Source organism: Chelonia mydas, chromosome 5 (assembly GCF_015237465.2).
Source record: "Chelonia mydas isolate rCheMyd1 chromosome 5, rCheMyd1.pri.v2, whole genome shotgun sequence".
Taxonomy (NCBI): Eukaryota; Metazoa; Chordata; order Testudines; family Cheloniidae; genus Chelonia; species Chelonia mydas.
In genome coordinates this window covers 113420837-113446743 of record NC_051245.2, presented here as the reverse complement: position 1 = coordinate 113446743, position 25907 = coordinate 113420837, and the positions used below count along the sequence as shown (strand labels likewise).

The 25907-nt window shown below is 43.8% G+C and overlaps 1 protein-coding gene across 6 annotated transcripts in view; it reads left to right on the top strand.

The window, feature by feature from the left end:
* Positions 1–25907, top strand: part of MOB3B (MOB kinase activator 3B) — a 152800-nt gene that overhangs the window by 115441 nt on the left and 11452 nt on the right. For 4 of the 6 annotated variants that reach the window (XM_043546768.1, XM_037902092.2, XM_037902091.2 and 1 more), the window contains exon 3: positions 6328–6530. In XM_043546768.1, coding sequence (XP_043402703.1) covers positions 6328–6530 — 203 coding nt within the window. Of the gene's footprint in view, positions 1–6327; positions 6531–13858; positions 14335–25907 lie in introns of those variants that run through there. The other 2 variants (XM_043546767.1, XM_043546766.1) reach the window with 1 other exon arrangement.

Below are 25907 nucleotides of genomic sequence, written 5' to 3'. Positions count from 1 at the left end.
AATAGCGCTCTTACTCTGTTCTTCAGTAAATCAGGCTCAATGCCTCTCTGAAGTTTATGGGAGCTTTTCAGATCAGGCCCTTCTCAGTGCAAGCAAACAGCAACAGAAAAACGGGGGAGTATGGACAAGAGAGAGTGGATATAAAATAAAACTATCTTGTTTTTATGCTGCACCCATCACTGAGGTAGCCGAGCCCCTCTGATATACTTGACCTTTGTATCTCCAGAGAATTGTTTATGGGTTATGTGTGTATCCGTGCAAGGATAGAACCAAAGGAGCTTGAACTGCGTGGCTGGAATGTTTGAGAGCCGTTTGCATAACTTGGCATATTCTTGGGACATAATCGGGAGCCCTGGGACTCTGAACTCCAGGTTAACAGAAAGAATCTTTCTGTCGCTCCCCTTCTCACACAGCACTGAGCCCTGGCTCAGTTTGCAGCTGAATTGAGGCCAGTTAGCTCATCCAAAAATCTTTTTTTTTTTCCTTCAGCAAGAAGCAGCTAGCTCAGAAGTTCCACTGTAGTCTTTTTGTTGTTCTGCTTTTTAATATCCATAGCTCAACAATTTAATCCAGTGCCTTTGTGCTTCCTCTGCCTCCAATATCCTTTGACTTATATTAAGACAATAATCTCCTCTTTTGGAATTTATTGTATTAAAAAATAGTGTCCAACTGTTTAAATACTTTTTTGTTGTTGTTGTTGTTTTTTGGGGTTTTTTTTACTACAAAGTGCCAGAAAAGGAAGGATTGAATTTGGGCTGTGTGTCAGATAGAGGATTGTGAAGGAGAGGGAGGTAAATAGTGTTGTTGATAAGCCAAGTTAGTGACAAATAGTGATTTACCAAGTCAGAGATCTAAGTGAAATCAGTACAAGTGACTCCTGAGAACTGATAGCTTTCCACAGCTGGTTTACGTCTAAACAAATGGGTGCTGCAATGGGAGCAAAACATCTGACCAAATTCTGACCTCACACATCCCAATTTAAATCTGGAGTAACTCCACTGACTTTTTAATGTTGATGTTAGCGGAGTTACTGTACCCAATCTTCAAATTAAGGCAGACGCTGAAACCTGGGAGCATTCATTTTTTTGCTGATTTGGATAAAACAGAGCAGGAAGGCGGCTGACATTTGTTCAGTGTAAAGCTGCAGCCATCTCTATCCACTGAGTGTTTACATTGGTATGTGCCAAATCCTGAGTTTCTACTCAATTGTTCAGCCCTCAGTCAGGCAAAATCCCAAGGACTAAGGACCTCAGGACTAAGACCACAATTAATGGCCCATAAAGTAGGAAGAAATATATTTAACATGCTAGTATTACATATTAACATGAAAAGGATTTAGTGGGAGGGAGTATAGCCATAAAGCCACTAGATAAAAGCAAGCTTAAGCCAGTGATCTGATCATACACTGCAAACCAAAACACAGACCTGTGGCCTGGCAAGTGGAATTCAAATGATTTCACTTTCTAATATACAGTGTTGTGAATTCCCTGACGCTCTGGAAATGGATGAATAATACCAATGTGTTAATCTGTGATGGAAATTAGATGCCTTAGTCTGTTTTACATCTACAGTAAGTGCAATGGATTTTGCAGGCAACCTGATTTCCAGAGGTACTGAGCATCCACAACTGAAGTCCAGAGGAGCTGCAGGTGTCTCAGGGCTGTGAAAATTGGCCTCATGTAGGTAGTTTTATGGTAACACTGAACATGTGCGACCTTATGGCCTGATTCTCTACTGCTCTACCCCGATTATCCTTTACACCTCTACAAAACGAGTGCAAAGTGCATGTAAAATGCCACCAACAGGAATTCTCCACTCACACCAGCAGTAGGGTTATACACCCACATCTGTAAATCGGCACACAGGGTGCAGGGCAGTAGCGAATCAGGCCCTTTGCCTTTGTTGGTTTGATTTATTAAACTAATGGTAGCTAATTAATAATGGCCTATGAGTTTCTTCCTTCATTTTGACAGTATGCTAGCAATGACATGTCACTCAATCCCAGAGGAAAGGGAACTAATTACTCTCTATTATGGAGCATGTCGAAACAACAGAATACGGGGCCATGGAGAATTCACACTTTATCCATCCGAGCAAACCTGTAGTAACACAAATCAATCCTAGGTGATTTCCTATTCAGACCTTAACATTTCATAAATATATTTTACATCATTTTCTTTTGGAGATCTGTGCGGTTTATTTTTTTAATTTTTGGAGCACGGTAGTGGGGCGGTCAGTCATGGAGTTAGGCAACACTCCAAAGGCTGAAATTTGATCCGCCTTATTAGCAAGTGGCTAATTGATGTCCCTGTCATTTTCTGATATATTGTATTCACTTGGCCTGAGAAGATAAGTAATTGGGATCATTTGAAATAATCATGGCTGTTCTTAAGGGCCCTTGGATAATTCTACCCATTTTGACAGGTTTCAGAGTAGCAGCCGTGTTAGTCTGTATCCGCGAAAAGAAAAGGAGTACTTGTGGCACCTTAGAGACTAACAAATTTATTTGAGCGTAAGCTTTCGTGAGCTACAGCTCACTTGCATCCGATGAAGTGAGCTGTAGCTCATGAAAGCTTATGCTCAAATAAATTCGTTAGTCTCTAAGGTGCCAAAAGTACTCTTTTGCTTTCTACCCATTTTGATTCAGATATTGCTGAGGCAATCCGATACAGTGCCATTTCCTCAAAATCTCAGTTTTGTGGGGTCGGAATTCACAGCTCAAGCATTGCATGCTCTGTGCCCTGGGAGTCCAGCACTTTTTACAGAAGGATGGCAGTTATGATTTGATAAACCTATTGTAGCCAGCTGTGTGCCCCTGCCTTTGGCACCCAGAGAGAGTGTGTGCGTGCACGTGCGTATCCGCGCGCGCCAGAGGTGGAGTAAAGGACTGTGATCCTTGGCAACTGCCACAGGCTGCTGGCCTTTTTAAAACGTTATTTACATCCCTAATCAGCATGTGTTTGGGCTTTCAACTGGTCTGGGATGGTGGAGGGAAGTGGAAAGGTGATGTGGAACCCCCTCCTCAGCTGTGCCAGCTGTAAACTCAGGACAGCTAAGGATTGAGCAGTATGGGTACATTTTAGTTAGGTGCACGGAAGATTATAATGGGAGGTAAGGGAGCTCTCCAGCTCCACCATCTTGGAGAATCTGGCTTTCTCTCTCGTTCCCAATCCCTAGTTTTCTCACTTGTAGTGATGGTTTTTTTCATGAACATTGATGTGAACCATTCCTGTCTTGCCAGATTTTGTGATCGTGGGTGGAAACATGAGACAGTGGTCTTGTTTCCCATTGATTTAATGCAGCCCAATCTTGTTAATCCAGGTTTAGCCACAGCCCGGGGATCCAAAAGCTTTCTGAAGTTATCAGCTTCATACCACAGGCGTATTACTGAGTTGTTAATCTGAAAGGTTTTGTTCCATTTAAATTTGAAAAGACATGACATTTTGACAAATGATTTGGATTAACCATTTCTGAGTGTAGGTTATCAATGCATATGGTAGGAAGGGAACATATTCTAGTGGTCAGAGCAGTGGATTAGGCATCAAGATCCCTTCTAGGTTCTATTCCTGAAAGTCCTGGATATTGGCCTCATTCTGTGGCCTTGGACAAGTTACTTAAACCTATCTGCTCCCCTCGTTCATGTGACGTGCAGGGTAACAGATGGGAATTAATTTACACAGCAAAGGACCAGGGAAGGTGGCTGTGGAGGGAAAATGGAGCTATGCAACCATAACATAGACTACATCGCCACTGTTAAGAGCTTCATGTAAATAGCTGCACACACCAGGTTTTTTGAGTTCTGCAAAACCTTGGAGCTATACTGCATATGCTTGAGCACCATCTGATGTCACTGTATCTATTAACTATTTACACATACGCCAAGATAGAGCTCTTTTGTAACAGCTGCCACCAACTCCTTTCCATTTACATTAATGAGAAATGCTGCAAACACTATGCTGTGTATCTGGCAGAAATGAAGAAGGACTTGGGGATCAGCCACTTTATGCTGTTTTCCAAGGTAGCAGAAGTGAGGTGAGGTTTTCCCTGTAAATTAATGCTGACCACAGCAGCATTAACTAACGTGGAGCAGCCTGTGCATTAGGATTCAAGCATTTGAAAATGGCTCCAGTTGTTCTGGAGTCTCAGTATGTCTTGATGAGTTGCAACAGACCGGCCGCTAATATGAGCTCCATCAGAAGGGGAATTAGTCCACCCCTTTCTCTTTTCAAACAGTGGATCGGCTGGCAATGTGCCTTCACAGGTTTCCTGCAGGATGCCTATATTTTTCCCATCTGCTCAGTGGATTTATGTGGCCATGTCCCTTCTCCCCACATTGAGCTTGGAATTTGCTCTTGCAGAAGTGGTTTCTGCTTTATGGATTTGCATATGTTCTTTTGCCTCTTATACTCTTCCATGCTTATTTATTTGGCGGTCCTTAGCCTCTGTGTGCTTCAGTTTACTCATCTGTAAAATTGGGATAATATACTTTCCTATAGCACTCTCACAAGGATGATGTGAGGATTGAGCAATATTTTAAAGGAGAAGAACAGATGCTTTCAACTAAAATTAAATGTAAATAGGTGGCAACGTTACTGAGAATGCTGTCTGGACACTGGTGTTTAGAAGTGGAGGAGGGAGATCCTGAGCATGGGCTTTTCCCTATTTGGTTTTGTCAGCCTTGTGTTTGAGTTACTTATAGAGAAGACATATTTTGTATCACCAAATATGTAAAAAGGAGTAAATCTCCTTATATAAATGCCTGGTTGGTTTCTCGGTGCCCAGATGAATCCTTTGGTAATAAATTACGCAAAGGAAAAAAAATGAGTGTTTTATCCCTTTTGAAATAATTTGTAACATACACAGCTGCTGCCTTCACATCAATTGCTGTATTGTATAAGTGCAAATGTAACTGTAAAGCACTTCAGAAGGGGTATACAGGAATAGTAAGGAAAGCTCTAGCGCAGTTGGAACAAAAGACTGTGAGGGGAGCTGCAGAGTTTCTAATTACAGCTGTGCAAAACCTTCATGACACAACCCCGAGCCCAGGTGAGTATTCACCTGGTGTTGACGTTCATTCTGAACCTGAAATGTGGGCCAGGCATTTGTGAACCTTTAGAGGGAAACTGTATCGAGTTTCAGATGAGCCCAGGCCACGTTTGAAATGAACCTGGTCAGTGGGTGATATCTCTGCAAAACACAGTGAATATAACTTTTGCTGTTGGATCTGATCAAACCCCAGAATCCAAGCAAAAATCAGGAGAGCGTGCAAAGCCATGCAAAGTGACTGTGTGATAAAGTTCAGACTAATATACTTCGCAAGGCTGGCTCTAGGTCAGATTTTTTAGATGGGGTGCTGGTAAATTGCTTTATCTCTACAGCTGCTCATTAGGGGCCTGATCCTGTGAAGAGCTGAATGCCTTCAGCTCTTACTGAAGTCCAGTGACAACTGAAGATACAGAGCACCTTGCAAGATCAGGTTTCATTTAAGAGAATTTTGAGGTGCTCTTCAGTACTGTGGTGTGGATGTCTGGCTGTTCCCTTGCCAGTAGCTGCAGCTTTGGAGTGTGCGCCTATTCATTACAGTGCATGGGACACTGGGGCAGCTGCCCCAACTTTATAAGAGACATTCTATTAAAATAGCCATTGTAAAAGGTGCATAGAATAGGGATGAAGGTTAAAAAGTGACTGGAGCAGTCTCTTCCACCTTAGACTTTGTATAAAGATGGCAACACAGTCAATAAGATCCATCCCCTGGAACCAAACTCATCACATGTATCATGGGCTTGATCTCATAGCACAAGGAACCGTGTCCTGGAGCTGAAAATGATTTGTGTAAGCAAGATGGTACGCTTGGGAATCAGATTCATATGCGTGGACATTACAAGTCTGGCTCTGCCCAAATTAAAGTAAATGGCAAAGCCCTTGTAGTTGTCTGTGGGACCAGTTCCAGTGCCTATGATCTTGATCCAGCGAAGCACTTAAGCTCATGATCACTTTTAAACATGTGAGTAATCACAGTACCTGAGATAAAAAGGTAAGCACAGGCATAAATAGAGCCCTGCAAATCTGCAGATATCCACTTTGGATCCATAGATGTAGATCTCCATGGACTGTGGATGGATGAGGATCCAAATGTTACTTCTAGAGCCCTGCAAATCTGCGGATATCCACTTTATATCCACAGACCATGTTTGCGGATCGGATGTGGATAGAAATTTTGTATGTGCTCAGGGTTCTAGGTGTACGTGCTTTGCTAGATTGGCACCTATATCTGAATCTTCAGAACTCCCTTTCAGAAAGCAATTATCCTCCCTTCTTTGTTCACAGGTGTTCCCTTTCCAAAGAACTTCCTTCAGATCTGCAAGAAGATCCTGTGCAGACTGTTCCGGGTATTCGTTCATGTCTACATTCATCACTTCGACCGCATCATCATCATGGGAGCTGAGGCCCATGTCAATACCTGTTACAAGCACTTTTATTACTTTGTAACAGAGCTCAACGTCATAGACCGCAAGGAACTAGAGCCTTTGGTAAGTGGTAATATACAGCCTAACGTTGTGGAGAATTCTCCTTTTCCTCTCCCTTCATTGAGCCTTTTCCAAACCTGTCACAGTTGATTTCCACTAGGAATGAAATGTCTATGTTTCAAGACAGACCATTTAAATAAATGAACTCGTGCCTCTGTCAATAGGCCAGTTCCCTCTGCTGCAGCATTTACAGTTGGGGAAGTAGTAAGAATAGAGTGCAATGTGTGCGGGGGGACTGGAGGGGAGGGTAAAGGTGACCTGTATAATGGTGAACTAGGATTTCCTTTGTAATAATTATGTAGGTGTTTGTGAAAGTAGTGGGTGTGCTGCACTTGGATTTATTCACTTTCAGTCAGAGGTTCAGACACTTGATAGCGCAACAAAACCAGACACTTCCCTTGACTTAGGAGACTTGGCTCTAGATAGATCAGTGTTTAACTTATTGTATCCAAACATTAGATTCCAGAAATGGGAAATACTTTCACTATTTCCTGAAGGTTTAAAAACATCTTAGAAAGAGAGGAGAGGGAAGGTTCAATTTGGAAAGGGGTTCTCTGTGCAAATGTTAGCACTGGGCCCGTGGGCACGTTTAGATTGGATGGGGCTTAGGGTTCTCCACAAGTCAGAAGCTGCAATTCTGTATCCTACAAGTTATTAATAAAGTGTTAGCACTGTTCCGCTTTTTTAATGGTTAAATGCACATTACAAGCATGGCTGACCAGAAATGTGTCCCTGTGTGTGTAGAAAGCAGATGCTTGCCTGTGGGTCTGTGTCTCTGTGTCCATGTATGCACATGTGCAAAAAGTAGAAGCCTTTGTGTGTAAAGCAGATGCCTCTGTTTGTGTGTCGAGGAAGGGTTATGTGTTTATGTTGACTGGAGCAGGAAATGTGGCGTGAGACAAAGGAGACGCAAGTTTCCCAATGGTCCCCAGAAAGGAATGACCAGTTAAGAAATTTGCCTTTACGATATTAAGTAATCCACAACATCCCTGTGTTGTAGGTACCTGTTATGCCAATGTTACAGATGGGAAAACTTAAGCACAGAGGGGATGATTCTCTGTTGCACTGTGACTCCTTTACACCACACTGGCAGCATAAATGGGCCTTAAAGGGGTGAAAACAGGGGTGAAAACCCATGAGGATATGGCTACAGAAGAGGGGGCTTTCCCACTGGCATAGAGATGCTAAAGCAGCTCCACCTCATCCCCCATCTCTGTGCCCAGCATGGGGGACATGTCAGAGGCAGGAGATATGAGAGGTAGACCAGAGCGTGTTTGGAGAACACTGCTCCACAAGTTAGAGCAGCCCTGAGGTCTGTGCTGGCTGCAGAATACAGAGAGAGTAAAGGCAGTTTTAGTTGTTAACTCCCTTATTCCTGAATTCGGCCAGAGTGACGAAGGAGCTTGCCCAAGTCCAGAGTGAGTCAGTTGCAGAGCGAGGAATGTAATCCAGCTGGTGATATGTCCATTTTGTGCAAATCCTCTTGCATTCCAGCAGTCTGTTCCTGGGAATGGAAATTCTGTTTAGAATTCTGATGGAATTCAGCAGCTTCAAAGAGGTTATGTCCCTGACCTGCATCAGGAAGTACCATGTCAGCAGGCTGATGGAGCCCCACCTGCTCTTTTTGCCTCTCTTCCAGAATCTTCGTGGCAGCTATCAGCCTAGACCACAGCATGGAAATGCATAAAAACATATGTCTGTATCTTCCTTTTCTTCTGGGCAGAGAGAGGGAACTGATTGCCAAAGTGAACACAGACATGACAAATCATCTCAAACGTTAATGCAACCGCTAAGGATGAGCTGTGCCCCCGCAAGATCACCGTTGCAGGAAATGAGCCAAAATTATCCCACTAAATTACAAAATGGGCCAAGCTCTGATTAAATAAACAGATTGCCATGCGCTCTGTAAACCAAAAGCCAACTGATGAATCAAAGTTTTTTTGAAAAAGGGAAACAACTCCAAATGCTGGTACTGGATTAATAATAATAAAGCTGACAAATACTAGTCTGGAGGCAGGATGCTGGCTTATTAAAATGGGGTTTACCCGACTTCTAAATCCCAATACAGCAATTGTAAAATCAAAGAGCAAACTGGGGTTGTACATAGCTCATTTCCTTTAGGCAATTACCTGATTAGCTCTTTGAGTCAAACAAAAGATGGGGCTGTATTTTTAAGCCCTGCTGATTAGTGGGTCATTCCCCTCCACTCCCGAGACCTGGTTATTTTGACAGAGTTCTAAAAGTTCTTTGTCCCATGTGGCAAAAGGTAGAGCTGACTCACTTGCTAGCACTGCAGGCAGTTCTAAGGAGAAATATAAGGACGGATGGTTGAATCATAGGGAAAGTCTTTGAAAACATGCCCTTCAGAACAGCTGATAAGCAGGACGCCCTGAGACGTTACTGTAAATATTTTGAAATTTAAATTTGATTCTTGGTAAAAATTCTAATGGGGCTCCAGAGAGATTTCAAGATACTGACCAAATGACAGCCCTGCTGTATATATAATGCCTCGCTCCTGGCGCTTGTTCTCTTTTCCTGCAGCGAACCAACTGCCATTCATAATAAATAACAGGTAACTGTATAGTGCGTTACATCTTTAGAGTGACTTACAGACGTTAATTTGAGTCATTCATGGTCTTGTGGTTCAAGCCCAATCTTGTTAAGTGAATTGCACTCTGTTGCCACAGATTTCCTGTGTGACATTAGGCAAGCCAATTAACATCTCTATCCTCAGTTCCTCATCTATAAAACCGATATAATAATACCAGCTTTACAGGGGGGTTGTGAGGCTAAATTAATGAATGCTTGCAAAATGTTTTGTGATCCTTGAATGGAAGGTATTCTAGAAGTGCAAAATGCCCGTAGTGGTGGTTATATGACGATTATCCCCTCTTCCTCAGAGGAGACCCTGAAACTGACATACTGTACTTGAGCCTTCAGCTCAAGTTAGCTGTGTTGACATCCAAAAGAAATAAAGTACAAAAAACTGTTGGCCTTTTAGCAAGGCCTTTTTGGATTTGCTTTCTAGTCAGTTTAGGTGCTTCCACCAGTATCAAATTCAAATGTATAAACATCTTCGACTACGTCTTTACTACAGCTTATGTTGGCATAACTTGTGTCACTCAGAGGTGTGAATACCTGAGTTACACGGATATAAGCGCCACTGTGGACAGCGCTGTGTTGGCAGGAGAGCTTCTCACTTTTGCTCCTGAAAACTCTCCTGTCTGGGGATTGGTGTAGCTGGATCAGGGTCTCCTGAAAAAAAAGTTAGTGCTCTAGATAGCTGCCTACAAGAATTATATTTAATGCCAGCCCTCTACCTCAAGAGGACAGTGGCAGTTGCACATGGTAAGTACAGCATAAAATGGTGAGCTGTAGCAACAGTGTCCGTTCAGTCACTTGCTAGCTGTCAGAGGTAGATGCTGTGAGCTTTGAGGGTCTGTTCCCAGTACGTTGCCTTTTGTTGGGTAATGGTGACTTGGGATGTGCAATAAAATCAGTTCCTGAAAAGCCGTGACGTCTTGAGCACAATCCCTGATGCACTGCAGTGTTCGTTTTGTTGTCGTTGTTTGTTTTTGTTTTTTTTTAACTCAATGCATTGAGCTGGCCTGCAACTTACAGGCAGGGCTGTCTCCTGTTCTTTAGATTTATTAGCATTTTAAAAGGAATTTGTTTTAAATGGTGGGGTTTTGAGGCTGAATTTAGCTTCAGAATATGGTGGAGTTCATCTGAAGGAACAAGATCACAAAGGCAGAAGAGTTTTTAAAACCACACTTTCTGGTTACTGAACTTTACTGATTAACATGCAGTTACATTATATTTCATTAGGAGGAGAGATGAATCAAAAAATACGTCCAGTCTCCTTGCTGTGGAACCCTGTGCAAAGTCACAGAGAGGGTGAGAACATATGCTGCGATTGGGTACCCAAAGCATACTTTGAAACCAGTGTTTTTAATCTAAAGGTTCAGGTTACCTGAGCAAAATCACCCAAGCTTTCCATTGGCACAATGTCATTGAGCTGTTACCAGATCCAGGGCTCCCATGAGTTCCTCCATTACAAGTTACACTCGAGGTTCATGGGAGTGATGGATGGGGCAGTCCTGCAAAATGCGAGGGAATGAACAAAGTGATTCTTCTGCCCTGCTATCTCTGATTCTCTCATCATGTGCTAGTAGCTGGGAAATCCCAGCACACAAATGAGCTTATATTCAAATCTCGATACAATTCTATTGAACTGTAAACATACCTATGCCAGTGCTGGGCAATTTATTGGCCATAGGTAGCAGTATATTTCAATGTGAATATTCTTCTGTTTTAATAAGCATAGTAATGTTTTACATAATGCTTTTCATACAGGCCAGGACTATGCTACAATGTTTGGCGGCATGACTGTGTCCCTCAGGTGTGAAAAATCCACACCCCTTAGCCAACATAGCTATGCCAGCAAAACCCTGTAGGTAGACACAGCTATATTGGCAAAAGAGTCCTTGAGCTTATGTTGTTCAGGGAATTGCTTTAACTAGGCCAGCAAAAGATCTCCTTAGGTCAGCATAAGTTGCAGGATAGGGGGCTCTACCAGTATAACTCTGCCAATATAGCTATAGTAACAATGCCTTTTTAGGGTAGACTAGCCCTAAAAAGCCCTAGAAAGATCCTAAAGTGCCTTACAAACTATGGGTCTGATTCTGATCTGTTACACTGGTGTAACTTCACTGGCATCAGTGGAGTTACTCCTGATTTGCACTGGTGTAAGTGATAGCAGAATTTGGCTCTCTGCTTCACTTTTCCTCCTGATGTGGCTTCTGCTTCTCCTCCTCCCTCAGGAAATCTGTGCTTTCTCCCAGATGTCATTTCTTACAATCATTTTGTTTTATGAGAACAAAAAGTAATAAAATGGGGTGTAGATGAAGCAAATTAAAGCAAGATATTTTCTAAGTGTCTACTTACCATATGCATTAAAAACAGTTTCTCATTTAAAGATACAGGCACACATTCAGCCTTAGTGTAAGCAATAGCTACTCCAGTAGAATCAGTGGAGTTGAATTAATGGAATGAATCCAGTGGAGTTGGTACAGGCTTATGCTAAATTTGTCCCCCAGTGATCAAATATAAAATGTCCTTATCTGCTCCATTATATTCAGTATTAAAACTGCTATTGATTTCAAAACTGGCAGGGGCCCCAATAAATTTTCACTTAATTTTCGATGCAATTAAAAAATAAGCATCTAAAATTGTTGAAAGAAAATGGTTTTACATTTTTCTATAGAAAACGCTATTTACTGAGAATACAAGTGTAAGAGTTGGACTAGACAAACCAAAGAGTAAGGCAATGGCTTTTTATTACATTAACCTAATCAGAATATCTGTATGTCTTGTTGATTTACAGTAAGCAATGCTATATACTACATCGAAAAACTTACACTAAACTGGGCAGCATTAACATTTTCACAGTTGCACACAGGGGTGCTGGAACAGTTTGTATAGTGGGGGTGCTGAGAGCCACTGAACCAAACCATAAACCATGTATATAATGGAAACCACTTCAAGTCAGGGGGTGCAGCAGCACCCCCAGCACCTATAGTTGCGTGCACTTAAGTCAGGAAGTTCCAGGGTTCAGATTGCGTAACTGGGCCTTATCTCTGTCCCTTGTATGTGATGAGACAGAGCCAGATTTTATTCATATTTACACTGATGTGAATCCAGAGTATTTCTTTTGTAGTCAATGTCATTACTTTAGATTTACACAGATATAACTTAGTGAAGTCTAGCCTCACTGGTTTTGAAGTACGCAGTCATTTCTCAAATAATGCTAATATAACATCATGCACTATTGTGTATTCCTTTGTAAAGTGTGCTTTGTCTGATGCATGTTAATTAGCCCTTTATTGGTAGGCTTTTTGGAGGAGCAGCCAGAGATTTGAACAGACAGGGAAACTGAAGAAATGTTCTCTCCATGTCCTCCAGCAGGGTTGCAGCTCCTAGACAGGAAGCAGGAGTTGTTGCTGTTCATGCCATAACTTGTTCTGTGGACAGAGTATTTCAGATCTTCCTTACACTGAGTCAGTATTTCTTCACGTATCTTTGTCAGTTCAACTGTACTTTTGATGCCAGCCCATGTTTATTAGGGTGTATTAATTAGAGAGGTATTCAGGGCAAACAACGCACATTAAACACTAAGATTTCTCTTCTCCTATTGTTGGCTTACCATGGCATGACTAGCGTGATCCCCAGACCGCAGCGGTGCATACCAAGTATCACTGTGCTTTTATATCACACAACACTGTCGTCACTATGCCTAAGCCACAAGCAGCTACTGTTACTCTCCAGTTTGCGAACAGTTCATCCTTTCACAAAACAATTGGCAATTTTGCTCCATGTTTATCTATGTAACATAAAGTGTTTATTAATCATGCAGCTTATTGACAGACTGTTACTATTCAGAAATCCTAAAAATATATCTCCTCTCCTGTTCTGTTGTTAGCCCCATCTGAAATTTGCACCAGCAAGCTTTTGGGGTTTTTTATTTGCTTTGTTTATGTTTTAAAAAAGAGCAGTCCCAACCAGCGAAGTTAGTTACATTTGTCCAGTTACAGTGAACTAAAAGGTATGTTGGTTAAAATCAATGATTAAATAAGATTGTCATCCTGGGGAGTTTTCAAACTTAGCTTAAAATATAAATCCATTTATAATTCACTGGATTTTTTGATTGTCTTTGGTCGTTCTTATTGAAGTTTGTGCTGAAACAAGAATTTGACCTTCCCAGTCCATTGTCTCTCTTGACTGTTCTGCATTCCACTGTGAAGTAACGGTACTACATATATACCAGGGATGGTCATCTCTAGAGCAATAGACCGAGAGATCAAAAAAACAGAAATATTTTTGCACTGCCAGTGCAGCCGCAGGGGAATCTGGCCTGCAGGGTGAGAAAGCCACTTCATTTCGCTGAAGCCACCATGCTGTCATTATCCAAATCCTTTATCTATCTATCTATCTATCTTTATCTCCTATCCCCTCTCTCTGTATATTTTGATTTTATAAAACCATCACCATGGTATCTCCGTGTCCTCACTTAGATCCTCCCTGAAGACTCATTCCTCCTGCTCTGCTCACAAGAAGTGAGTCAACAATAACATTAACATACTGTTTTAAAAATATCCTGTACTCTCTCTGCTTTGTTTAGCCTGTAAGCTGTTTGGGGGAGAGACAGCCTGTATTTTGGTCTTGTATGGGTCCAAGTACATTGTTGGTGCTTAATGATGATAAATGATATGTACAAACAGTCTTCATTCCATAACCTGCCTCATAAAACTCCTCCATACCTTTTGGCCCAGAACAATCTCAAACCAAGATCTACTGACATAGTTAGCCAAGACGATATGAGCATCATCATTGCCAGGAGGCATTGGAGATGGACTGGCCATGTGCTTCGGGTGGAAATTGATTCCTTCACCAGAGTAGCAATAAGATGGACACCTGAAGGCAAGTGAAAACGAGGCTGTCCGAAAACAACATGGCGAAGAGCTGTGGAAGCCAAGCTGAAAAACCTGAGGCACAGCTGGGGAACCGTTGAAAGACTTGCCAGAAACAGACACGAGTGGACGAGCTTCATCGCTGCCCTAAATGCCACAGGCGTAATGGGAACATGATGATGGTGATGAATGATGATCAGTAATTTACAATCAACAACTTCTAACTAAAATCTGTTCAAGAAACTGGAAACTTTTCTCTACCTCCTTCCCTAATGCCCAAACTTTGGTCATTCAGATAAAAAGGAAACAGAATCTGAAGTGCCCTGGTTGGGGGTATGCCAAACCAACATCCAACTAGTTACTTTTGAAAAACTGAAATCTTGATTCCTTGGCCTTTCTCTAATATATCTTTGTCTACCCTCCCACAAAATTGGGTACCTCTACTGGATGGAATGCATCATCCACAGGCTGATCATTTCAGATTGTTCCACTAAAGTTGGTCCACTAAAGTCCACTTCTTTTTAGAACAAATTTGCTATGTATTTTGAGTATGCAAAATGTATATACAGTTACACACCTAATTTGCATGCACCATCATAGTACTTTGGCATGCAAATATTTTAATTGTGTGTACAACTGGCTGCTAATGGTTATTTGACTACAATTGGGCATATAAATTAGACATCCACTTGCATTTGTAACTTCTTAAAAGTTAGGCACATATGCTATAATGTTACTATGCAAGCTTACAATACTACCTCTCAAAAAAGTGTTCCTCTTAGTGCCTGTTGCATATAGTGGATATAAGTTCTAATACAAATACAAAAGTGGAAGAATTGAATATTGCTAGTCTGAAATAATACCCAAGAGAATATAAATGACTAAATGTTTTTATGTGTAAATTTCACGTTTTCATTCAGTACTAGACCCCTTGCTGTTAACCCAGCTGTTCTTCTTTTTCGAAGAATCTCCTTCTTAAAAATCTTTTTCAATTAGAGTTCATCTTTTGTGAGCACTAGTCATATTGACCAATATTTTATTTTACATGTTGTCAAAGTGACCAGAATTTGACAGTTACAAATTTTCTCCATCCTATGTAAAAAAACATGAACAAAAATTATCATTCAAGGATTTGTGTGGCTGAAAAATTTTACTCTCAATTGTGATGAACAGAAAAGGCAAGGCCCGAGCTACGGAATGGTGCCAGAGTTTTCAAAATTGTCATCTTCTGCATACATATTTTATTGATTATTATTAGTGCATCCGATGCTTTGATTGCTCAGTGTACTAATATATAATGGTCAGGACAGGAAACATCAAGAATGTTCCTGTTGATGATCTCCTTTGTCTAATTAAATCAGGCCAGGTTTTGGGTTGTTCAGCTTGTGATTTTGATAATGTTTTGGACTAACTGCAAAGCTGACTTGTATTAAGCTGTGACGCAGTTGTCTCTTTCTTGTGGGTGCATAAATGTATGTTTCAGTTGCTTGTGGGGAGCGTACTAAATAGGTCCTGCCTTAAAGCTTGCTCCGTTAACATTTGAATTACAGGCTGCTGTGCAACTTGTCCTCCTTTTCAATGAGTCCATGTTTCACAAATTGTTAAAAAATAAATATATCTACTTCAAAGGCAATCATTAAGATATGATAAAAACAAGAGTTACCATTTCCCAGTCTAATGAAGATAAACTAGAGGCAGTAGGAATCAGTGGGAAACTTTAGATAAATCTGCAGAGATTTTATTCCTCCAAATACATAAAATGCTGAAGAGCTTTAACGGGGCACAGTCATATTAAATATAGCACCTCTGTCTGAAACTTTTTTTTGCCTCCTGTTGTTTCATCTAGCCTAATATTGATGTGGGGATTTGGGGAATCTGTGTACAATTTGACTTCCAGTTTGAGGTTATGAATTCTCTGCATTGATCTCTTTATCAAACTGCAAACTCCATTTTGATTGTAATACTAGCCTGCCAGCTCTGGTGTCTTTTTACTTATTTAGGGATAAAATTTCAAGGCTTGGCAATAGAGGGCTAACAATGGAGGGTCATTAAACCTTGACAGTCTTCTATTGAAATGGAAGCCCCCTTAATCAAAGAAGGTGGCCAGACCAGGAAAACCAGTCCAGCAGGTAGGGTTGTAACTGAGCAATGGATCACCTGATGAGGTTGATTGTGGTCACCTGATAATGAGGCCTGCAACTTTTTAAAAGGAGGAGACTCTCACTAGCCGAGCCAATTTAGTGGGAAGGAGAAGGGACTAGAAGCAGAAGGCAAGGCTGTGCAGGACAAGAAAGGAGAGGATCTGGACCCCCTACAGGACTCTGAGCTAAGCCCAAAGAATGCTCGGAAGGGGTGAGGGAACAGAGGCAGGGAAGTGTGTGTAGATGTTCTATTGTTTTGTCTGGATCTGTATATCTCTGGTGCTGTCTAGAGCAGTTGTTCCTAATCTTTTACTAAGATGACCCCTTTTGAGACCCCTGCATTACACATGTGCACCCTCCTCCCCAGCAGCACAACCATAATCCCAGCCCAGTGCTGAGGGGAGGCCCTGGGGAGAATGAGGTTGGAGAGCAGGCTCACCCTGCCTGCACTCACCCTGCAGCATCTATTCCTGTCCTGCAGGACTGGGCCCAGCTCCCCACTCTGGATGTTGTGAGCTGATGTATTGGGGCGCAGCACCACTCAGATCATGACAGAGGGCCATCTGGGCCAGAGCTGAGTGGTGCTGTGACCCAGTGCACCAGGACTCAACAGAGGGAGCTGGGCCCAGCACCATGGGACAGAAACTGCCACTGCGGGCCAGGAGAAGTGTATGTTTGCCTAGGCCCATCTAGGACCTTCATGTGACACAGCACTGTTTTGGAAACACTGATCTAGAGTAAAGATAAATGGTTTTAGAATTCCTCTGCAAACCCTTTGTGTTATGTACTTCAACTATCATATGTCCCTGGAGAGGTCAACTCGTGTACACACAAGATTGGAGCTCTGGGAGAGGGGGTGCTTAAGCAACTGGGGTGTCTTGGGTTGGGGGGCAGGGGGGTCATCATGGATTAGAGAGTTAGCAAAGAATACTTGCCTTGCATCCACTTTGGCTTGGATTTATTCCATAACACTGGCACATGTTCTATAGAATATTTTGTCCTAATCCTATTGACATTTGAAGCCAGTGGCGAAATTCCCAGTAACATCAGTGGGAGCTTGCTCAGGGTATGCACAGGTGATTATTCATGAGGTTTTCCTTGTTTTTGTGGTTTCTTTTCTAGCAAGTGTATCGCAAGCCAGAGCTTGGCCTTTTATGATTACACGTCAGTCAGTACCGGAGTATTGTTTATCTCCTGCAAACGTTGCCATACGGATTCAGATTAAGGGTTATTATAATTCCCTGAACACTGAGCCAAACTCATCTCTGAAGTAACCTCATTGAAGCCGGTGGTATTACATGAAGGATTAATTTGGTCCTGTTTGTCAAGATAATTGAGTAAATTCAAGTAAAACGGTATCAAAACCTAACAAAGGAAACAACCAAATGAACATCAGACCTGTAGGCTATTGACCAACAATCTCTCTCACTGAATATGGAGTGCATTGAGAGAGCTTACCAAAGAGAAGGTTAAGTGGTGACTTGATTAAAATCTGTAAGTGTCCACATGGGGAAAAAATATTTTATAATGGGCTCTTCAGTTGAGCAGAGAAAAGTATAACATGCTGCAATGGCTGGAAGCTGAAGCTAGATAAATTCAGACTGGAAATAAGGTGTACCTTTTTAACAGTAAAAAGAAAAGGAGGACTTGTGGCAGCTCAGAGACTAACAAATTTATTTGAGCATAAGCTTTCGTGAGCTACAGTCTCTAAGGTGCCACAAGTCCTCCTTTTCTTTTTGCAGATACAGACTAACACGGCTGCTACTCTGAAACCTTTTTAACAGTGAGAGTAATTAATCATTGGAACAATTTAGCTTGATTTTGTGGTGATTCTCCATCACAGACCATTTTTAAATCAAGATATTTTCTAGGAACTATTTTGTGGAAGTTTTTGACCTGTGTTATATAGGACGTCACACTAGATAACAATGGTGCCTTCTGGCCTTGGAGCCTATGAATCTGTGAGAGGTATACAACCGTTAGAGATAGGGCAAAAGTTTTGAATATCTTTATTTTTTTGAAAGATTTTTGTAAAGGTAGTATTGGGGCATGGTTCTCAGCTAAAACACTGTATTACTACACAGGTTGAAAAGGAAGGAAGAGAAGACTCTTGCAAATGACTTTACTATTCCAGAATTGGCTTCAGTGTTCACATCATGGTTAATTAGATGTCCAAGTATAGGTTTCAGTTATGCAACACTGGAGCCTGACATTCTTGATCTGTGTTCATATAATCATAGAATATCAGGGTTGGAAGTGACATCAGGAGGTCATCTAGTCCAACCTCCTGCTCAAAGCAGGACCAATCCCCAACTAAATCATCCCAGCCAGGGCTTTGTCAAGCCTGACCTTAAAAACTTCAAAGGAAGGAGATTCCACCACCTCCCTAGGTAACACATTCCAGTGTTTCACCACCCTCCTAGTGAAAAAGTTTTTCCTAATATCCAACCTAAACCTCCCCCACTGCAACTTGAGACCATTACTCCTCGTTCTGTCATCAGCTACCACTGAGAACAGTTTAGATCCATCCTCTTTGGAACCCCCTTTCAGGTAGTTGAAAGCAGCTATCAAATCCCCCCTCATTCTTCTCTTCCGCAGACTAAACAATCCCAGTTCCCTCAGCCTCTCCTCATAAATCACGTGTTCCAGTCCCCTAATCATTTTTGTTGCCCTCCGCTGGATGTTTTCCAGTTTTTCCACATCCTTCTTGTAGCGTGGGGCCCAAAACTGGACACAGTACTCCAGATGAGGCCTCACCTATGTCGAATAGAGGGGAACGATCATGTCCCTCGATCTGCTGGCAAGGCCCTTACTTATACAGCCCAAAATGCCACTGGCCTTCTCGGCAACAAAGGCACACTGTTGACTCATATCCAGCTTCTCGTCCACTGTAACCCCTAGGTCCTTTTCTGCAGAATTGCTGCCTAGCCATTCGGTCCCTAGTCTGTAGCGGTGCATGGGATTCTTCCATCGTAAGTGCAGGACTCTGCACTTGTCCTTGTTGAACCTCATCAGATTTCTTTTGGCCCAATCCTCTAATTTGTCTAGGTCCCTCTGTATCCTATCCCTACCCTCCAGTGTATCTACCTCTCCTCCCAACTTAGTGTCATCTGCAAACTTGCTGAGGGTGCAATCCATGCCATCCTCCAGATCATTAATGAAGATATTGAACAAAACCAGCCCGAGGACCGACCCTTGGGGCACTCCACTTGATACTGGCTGCCAGCTCGACATGGAGTCATTGATCACTACCTGTTGAGCCCGACAATCTAGCCAGCTTTCTATCCACCTTACAGTCCATTCATCCAGCCCATACTTCTTTAACTTGCTGGCAAGAATACTGTGGGAGACTGTGTCAAAAGTTTTGCTAAAGTCAAGGAACAACATGTCCACTGCTTTCCCCTCATCCACAGAGCCAGTTATCTCATCATAGAAGGCAATTAGATTAGTCAGGCATGACTTGCCCTTGGTGAATCCATGCTGACTGTTCCTGATCACTTTCCTCTTCTCTAAGTGATTCAGAATTGATTCCTTGAGGACCTGCTCCATGATTTTTCCAGGGACTGAGGTGAGGCTGACTGGCCTGTAGTTCCCAGGATCTTCCTCCTTCCCTTTTTTAAAGATGGGCACTACATTAGCCTTTTTCCAGTCAATCGGGACCTCCTCCGATCGCCATGAATTTTCAAAGATAATGGCCAATGCTCAGCAATCACATCCGCCAACTCCTTTAGCACTCTCAGATGCAGCGCGTCCGGCCTCATGGACTTGTGCTTGTCCAGCTTTTCTAAATAGTCCCCAACCACGTCTTTCTCCACAGAGGGCTGGTCACCTCCTCCCCATGCTGTGCTGCTCAGTGCCGTAGTCTGGGAGCTGACCTTGTTCATGAAGACAGAGGCAAAAAAAGCATTGAGTACATTAGCTTTTTTCACATCCTCTGTCACTTGGTTGCCTCCCTCATTCAGTAAGGGGCCCACACTTTCCTTGACTTTCTTCTTGTTGCTAACATACCTGAAGAAACCCTTCTTGTTACTCTTAACATCTCTTGCTAGCTGCAACTCCAGGTGTGATTTGGCCTTCCTGATTTCACTCCTGCATGCCCGAGCAATATTTTTATACTCTTTCCTGGTCATTTGTCCAATCTTCCACTTCTTGTAAGCTTCTTTTTTGTGTTTAAGATCAGCAAGGATTCCATTGTTAAGCCAAGCTGGTCGCCTGCCATATTTACCTTTCTTTCTACACATCGGGATGGTTTGTCCCTGTAACCTCAATAAGGATTCTTTAAAATACAGCCAGCTCTCCTGGACTCCTTTCCCCCTCATGTTATTCTCCCAGGGGGTCCTGCCCATCAGTTCCCTGAGGGAGTCAAAGTCTGCTCTTCTGAAGTCCAGGGTCCATATTCTGCTGCTCTCCTTTCTTCCTTGTGTTCCTGAGTAAACAGTCTTTTTTTTGTGACCAAGATACTCAGGGCTTTGTTCACTCAATGGTTGCTTGCCCTTTATGAACACTGAAGTCTTTAAAAAGAAAACAACAACAAAAACTTCATCTAGCCTTATGAGGGTCTCTTCCTCGTCCTCACCGGACAAGGCGCTGGTGGGCAAGGCTACAGCCCTAGCCCTGGAGGACAGCAGGGTGCTACAGCAGTTGCTGCGGTGGGTTGCCCAGGGCCTGGGCATTCAGGCGGAGGAGGTAGTGGAGGACACAGATCCAGTGGTAGACATCCTTACCCCCTCCGGATCTGCACGTATTTCCCTGCTTTTTATAAAGTCCATCTCTGACACCACAAAACCTTGGTGGCAGACCCCAGCCTCATGTCCCCCTATGGCTAATTGCAATGAAAGGCGCTACTTTGTGCCATCCAGGGGCTATGAGCATTTGTATACTCATCCCCCACCTGATTCTCTCGTGGTTGATGCTGCCAACCAAGGTGAACGCCAGGGCTTCCTGGGACCCTCCCCGAAGAATCGGGAGGCAAAACGTCTCAACCTTTACGGGAGAAAGGTCTATTCCACTGGCGGATTGCAGCTCCATATCTCTAATCAGCAGGTACTGCTACAACATGTGCGGGGCAGTGGTGAAGTTTGCGGAGCTGATGCCGCAGGACTCCCGTGCTGAGTTTTCCACTCTGGTGGAGGAAGGGAAGCTCATTTTGCAAACTTTGCTACAAGCCACACTAGATGGAGCGGATGCGGCTACCCACGTGATGGCTACGGGCATAGCCCTGAGAAGGGGCTCTTGGCTTCAGCTCTCGGGCCTGCCGTGTGAGGTTCAACTGACTATTCAGGACCTCCCATTTGAGGGTTGGGCTCTCTTTTTCGAGAAAACAGACAAAAGAATGCATAGCCTAAAGGACTTAAGAGCCACTCAAATCATTGGGCCTCCATACTCCCGCTACACAGCGGAAGCATTTTAGACCACAACCTCCCCCGCACTTCTACCAGCAGAACGGTCAGGACGGTTCCCGGAGGAGGAACGGGAGTGTCAGGAAAAGGCCACACCTGTCATCAGACCAGGGCTCTGGCCAATCCAAGCCACCTTCTGGCCCGAAACAGGCCTTTTGAAGGTGAGGTTGAGGACGGCACACCAGAACAAAAGCTGGATCTACCTCGCCTTACCTTTTTGTCCCAACTGTCCCCTTTCTACTGTGCTCGGTCCCGAATCAGTTCGGACCGCTGGCTGCTCCACACGGTAGAGAAGGGATACTCCATCCAATTTTGTGCTCTTCCACCCCCCTTCCCTCTTCAGGGGCCCCTCTCACGAGCAACTCCTTATTCAGGAGGTGCACTCACTCCTTTCACTAGGGGCAGTGGAAGAGGTTCCTTAGGAGCAGAAGGGCAATGTTTTTTTTTTCTCGGTATTTCCTAATACCGAAAGCCAAAGGTGGGCTCAGGCCCATCCTAGACCTGCAAGAACTCAACAAGTTAGTGCAGAAGCTCAATTTCCACATGGTCTCTTTGGCCTCCATCATCCCTTCATTGGATCCAGGAGACTGGTATGCTGCCCTCGACTTGAAGGACATGTACTTTCACATAACAGTAAAATACCGAAAATACCTCAGGTTTGTTGTGAACAGCACCCACTACCAGTTCACAGGCCTCCCATTTGGCCTGTCAGTGGCACCTTGGGTATTCACCAAGTGTATGGCAGTCATGGCCATGTTCCTTCACAAGCGGCAGATACAGGTGTTCCTGTACCTCGACAACTGGCTGATCAAGGGCTGATCCTGGACTGAAGCAGAGATGCAGGTCGTCTTCATAAGAGCTTCTTTCAGCGAACTGGGCCTGCTACTGAATGAGGGGAAATCAACGCTGTCCCCAGTTCAGAGGATAGAATTTGTAGGGGCGGTATTGGACTCGACCCATGCCAGGGCATTCCTTCCCGAAATGACATTTCGAGTCCTGGGCAACGTTATTCGAGGTCTCAGACAGTTCCCCACTACCACAGCACGGAATTGCCTGAAACTTCTAGGACACATGGCAGCTTGTACCTATGTAGTACAGCATGCCAGACTCAGACTTCAACCTCTTCAGTCATGGCTGGCGTCAGTGTATCGGCCAGTCTGGGACAGTTCAGACAGGATTGTAAACCTGCCTTGCCCGGTACTCAGTTCCCTCCTGTGGAGGCTTGACCGCAGGTTGTATGACCGCAGGTTCCTTTCACCAGCCCCCAGCCATCCCTCTTGTTAGTGATGGACGCGTCAGACTTTGGCTGGGGGGCACATTTGGGAGACCTCAGAACACAAGGCCTCTGGTTTCAGGCAGATCTCACTCTACACATCAATGTCAGAGAGCTGAGAGTGGTGTGCCTGGCGTGCCAGACTTTCCGAGCACATCTAGCAGGGAGATGTGTATAAGTCATGACAGACAACACCATGGCAATGTTTTATATCAACAAATAGGGGTGTGCGATCCTCGCCCCTGTGCCAGGAAGCCCCCATGCTGTGGGACTTCTGTGTAGCGCATTCTATACACCTGTAAGCATTGTACCTCCCTGAGTACAGAATGAGCTGGTGGACTATCTCAACAGGTCGTTCTACGGCCACGAGTGGTCCCTTCACCCGGACATTGTGAACTCAATCTTCCATCAGTGGGGTTTTCCCCAGATAGATTTGTTCGCCACGCGACGCAACCGGAAGTGTCAGCAGTTTTGCTTCTTCATGAGTCACAGCCCAGGCTCCATCGCAGACACGTTCCTCCTCCCATCGGGAAGCCATCTCCTGTACGCGTTCCCGCCTGTCCCTCTCGTTCACAAGGTGCTCCTCAAGATACGGAGAGAAGAAGCTTCAGTGATTCTGATAGCTCCAGCCTGCCCCCGCCAGCACTGGTACACATCACTCCCAGAAATGTCCGTGGAAGCTCCAGTCACCCTGCAGCTCTTCCCGGACTTACTAACTCAGGATCATGGCCATCTACAACATTCAAACCTAGAGTTGCTGCATCTCACAGCGTGGAAGCTCCATGGCTGAACCCACCAGGCTACCTACCTTGCTAAGTGGAAGAGTTTTTCAGTCTGTTCGGCACAGCATCCTTCATCCTCGACGCCTGCCTCAGTCTTATATAAGTGGCACAATCTTCTCCATCTCAAGCAGCAGGGGCTGTCCATGTCATCAATAAGGGTTTATCCAGGTTCAGAGGCCCGCTCGGTCTTTGCCAACCCTATGGTCAGCCGTTTCCTTAAAGGGCTCGACAGGCTATACCCACATATCCGGCAGCCTGTCCTGGCTTGGGACCTCAATCTGGTCCTTCCCAGACTCATGGGACCGCCCTTTGAACCTTTGGCGACATGCTCCCTGCTCCATCTCTCATACAAGGTAGCAATAACCTCAGCCAGGAGGGTGCCTGAGCTGAAGGCCCTGACATCAGAGCCCCCTTACACTGTGTTCCATAAGGATAAGGTCCAGCTCAGACCTCACTTGGCTTTCCTCCCCAAGGTTGTATCCCAGTTTCACATCAACCATGACATCCTCCTCCTGGTATTCTATTCTAAGCTGCACTCCAGCAGCAGGGAGCAGAGGCTGCACTCTCTGGATGTCCACAGAGCACAAACCTTTTACATCGAGAGAGCAAAACCATTCCGAAACTCGGTCCAGTTATTCGTGGCAGTGGCAGACAGAATGCAAGATCTTCCTATCTCTTCTCAATGGATTTCGTTGTGGATCATGTCCTACATCCGGGAGTGCTACAGCCTGGCAGGAGTGCCTGCTCCTTCGATCACTGCGCACTCCACCAGGGCACAGGCTTCATCAACAGCGTTCCTGACTCAGGTTCCCACCCAGGAAATGTGCAGGGCGGCGACGTGGTCCTCCATCCACACTTTTGCCATACACTAGGCAATCACCCAGCAGGCCAGAGCAGTGCTCCAATCAGTGGATGACTCCGACCCCACCTCCTGAACTTGGGCTTGTGAGTCACCTGATTGGAATGGACATGAATAACACATCTCGAAGAACAACAGTTATGAGAAGGTGAGTAACCATTTTTTTCCTGTGCTCTTTCCTCCCTTCCCTCAGTAGCACCCCTATGCTGAGGCAGCCATAATTGTCTCTTCTTGTCCTTTCCAGAGCCAGGGCAGTGATCAAAGGATAGTGAAGAGGAGCAGTTTGCCCCATGATTTAACTAGCAGCTGTAGCATCATGTAAGGGGAAAACATGGCCAAGTCATCTCTGTGCTGGTTCTGACATGATTGTGAAATTACAAGGGGAGTGAATGAGGATTTGAATCTCTGCAGGAGTCCCAGTATTTCTGAAGGGGATTATTTTTTCATTGTTTTTCCTGTGAGATTTTATAGCATTTCCATCTTTTTTTCAATCATCCCTGACACTTAGCCTAGTTTCCCGTTAGCTCCCTTCTAAGACAGAAACATAGATCCATGCCTCCATCAAGTACACAGATTGAGCTAAGATCTCAATGATCATTCCTGATGTTTTGCGCACTCTACATTTGATTCATGTGAGGATAGAAACAGAGTTTCCTTTGGAGAACAAGATTATTTACTGGGGCAGCCGAGCCATATTGGTGGGACCATGTTGTTCCCTGGAGTAACTCTGTTCAGGCTGCTCTGGAATTTCCCCAAAGTGAATTGCTGGACGCTGGAAGCTCTTGACGTCCTCACAGACTCAGTAAACTGCTCAATTTTTCTTTGGGTTTTTTGCTTTCTTTACAGGTGAACTGTGAAGCAAAAATAAAAATTGGTTTAAGTCTAGATGTATGTGCTTAATGTTGGAGGGAGGAGAAGGCATTCATCAGAGAGATAAAGATGAACTAACCTTTTAGAAATGTGTGTGTTCCATCTGGGAAATCATTTTAGTATTTCCTGAAAAACAGCCAATAAGGCATCATTCTGTGACATCACAAAACCAGGGACTGCAGTGAGACTTCTGGTGTTTGTGAAAATGCATTCTGGGATGATCCCAGCAAACCAGGAAGTGCCAAAATGATTTGACAGGGCAGAACAAAGGATTTTTTAAAAAGTTAGTTACAAATTAGTTCGGTTTAAACGCCCCAACAGCCTGGTCCCTGGGCGTATTCGGCAAGTAAATCTGTTCTTGAATCAATTTCTGGTTTTGCTCTGCATGGCATCTTTAAACAACACCAATCATTTCTGCCATCAGCTCTTGAGTTAATTATATAATCCAACAGCATGGGCAGCAACAATTCTTGATGCATTGGCCACACAATGATTGCAAGTCAATACTCTATCACTGCTTGCAATTGCTGTTCAAGGGGAACTGCAAAACCAAAACAAAAATTGAGTTAAATCCAGACTTCATTACT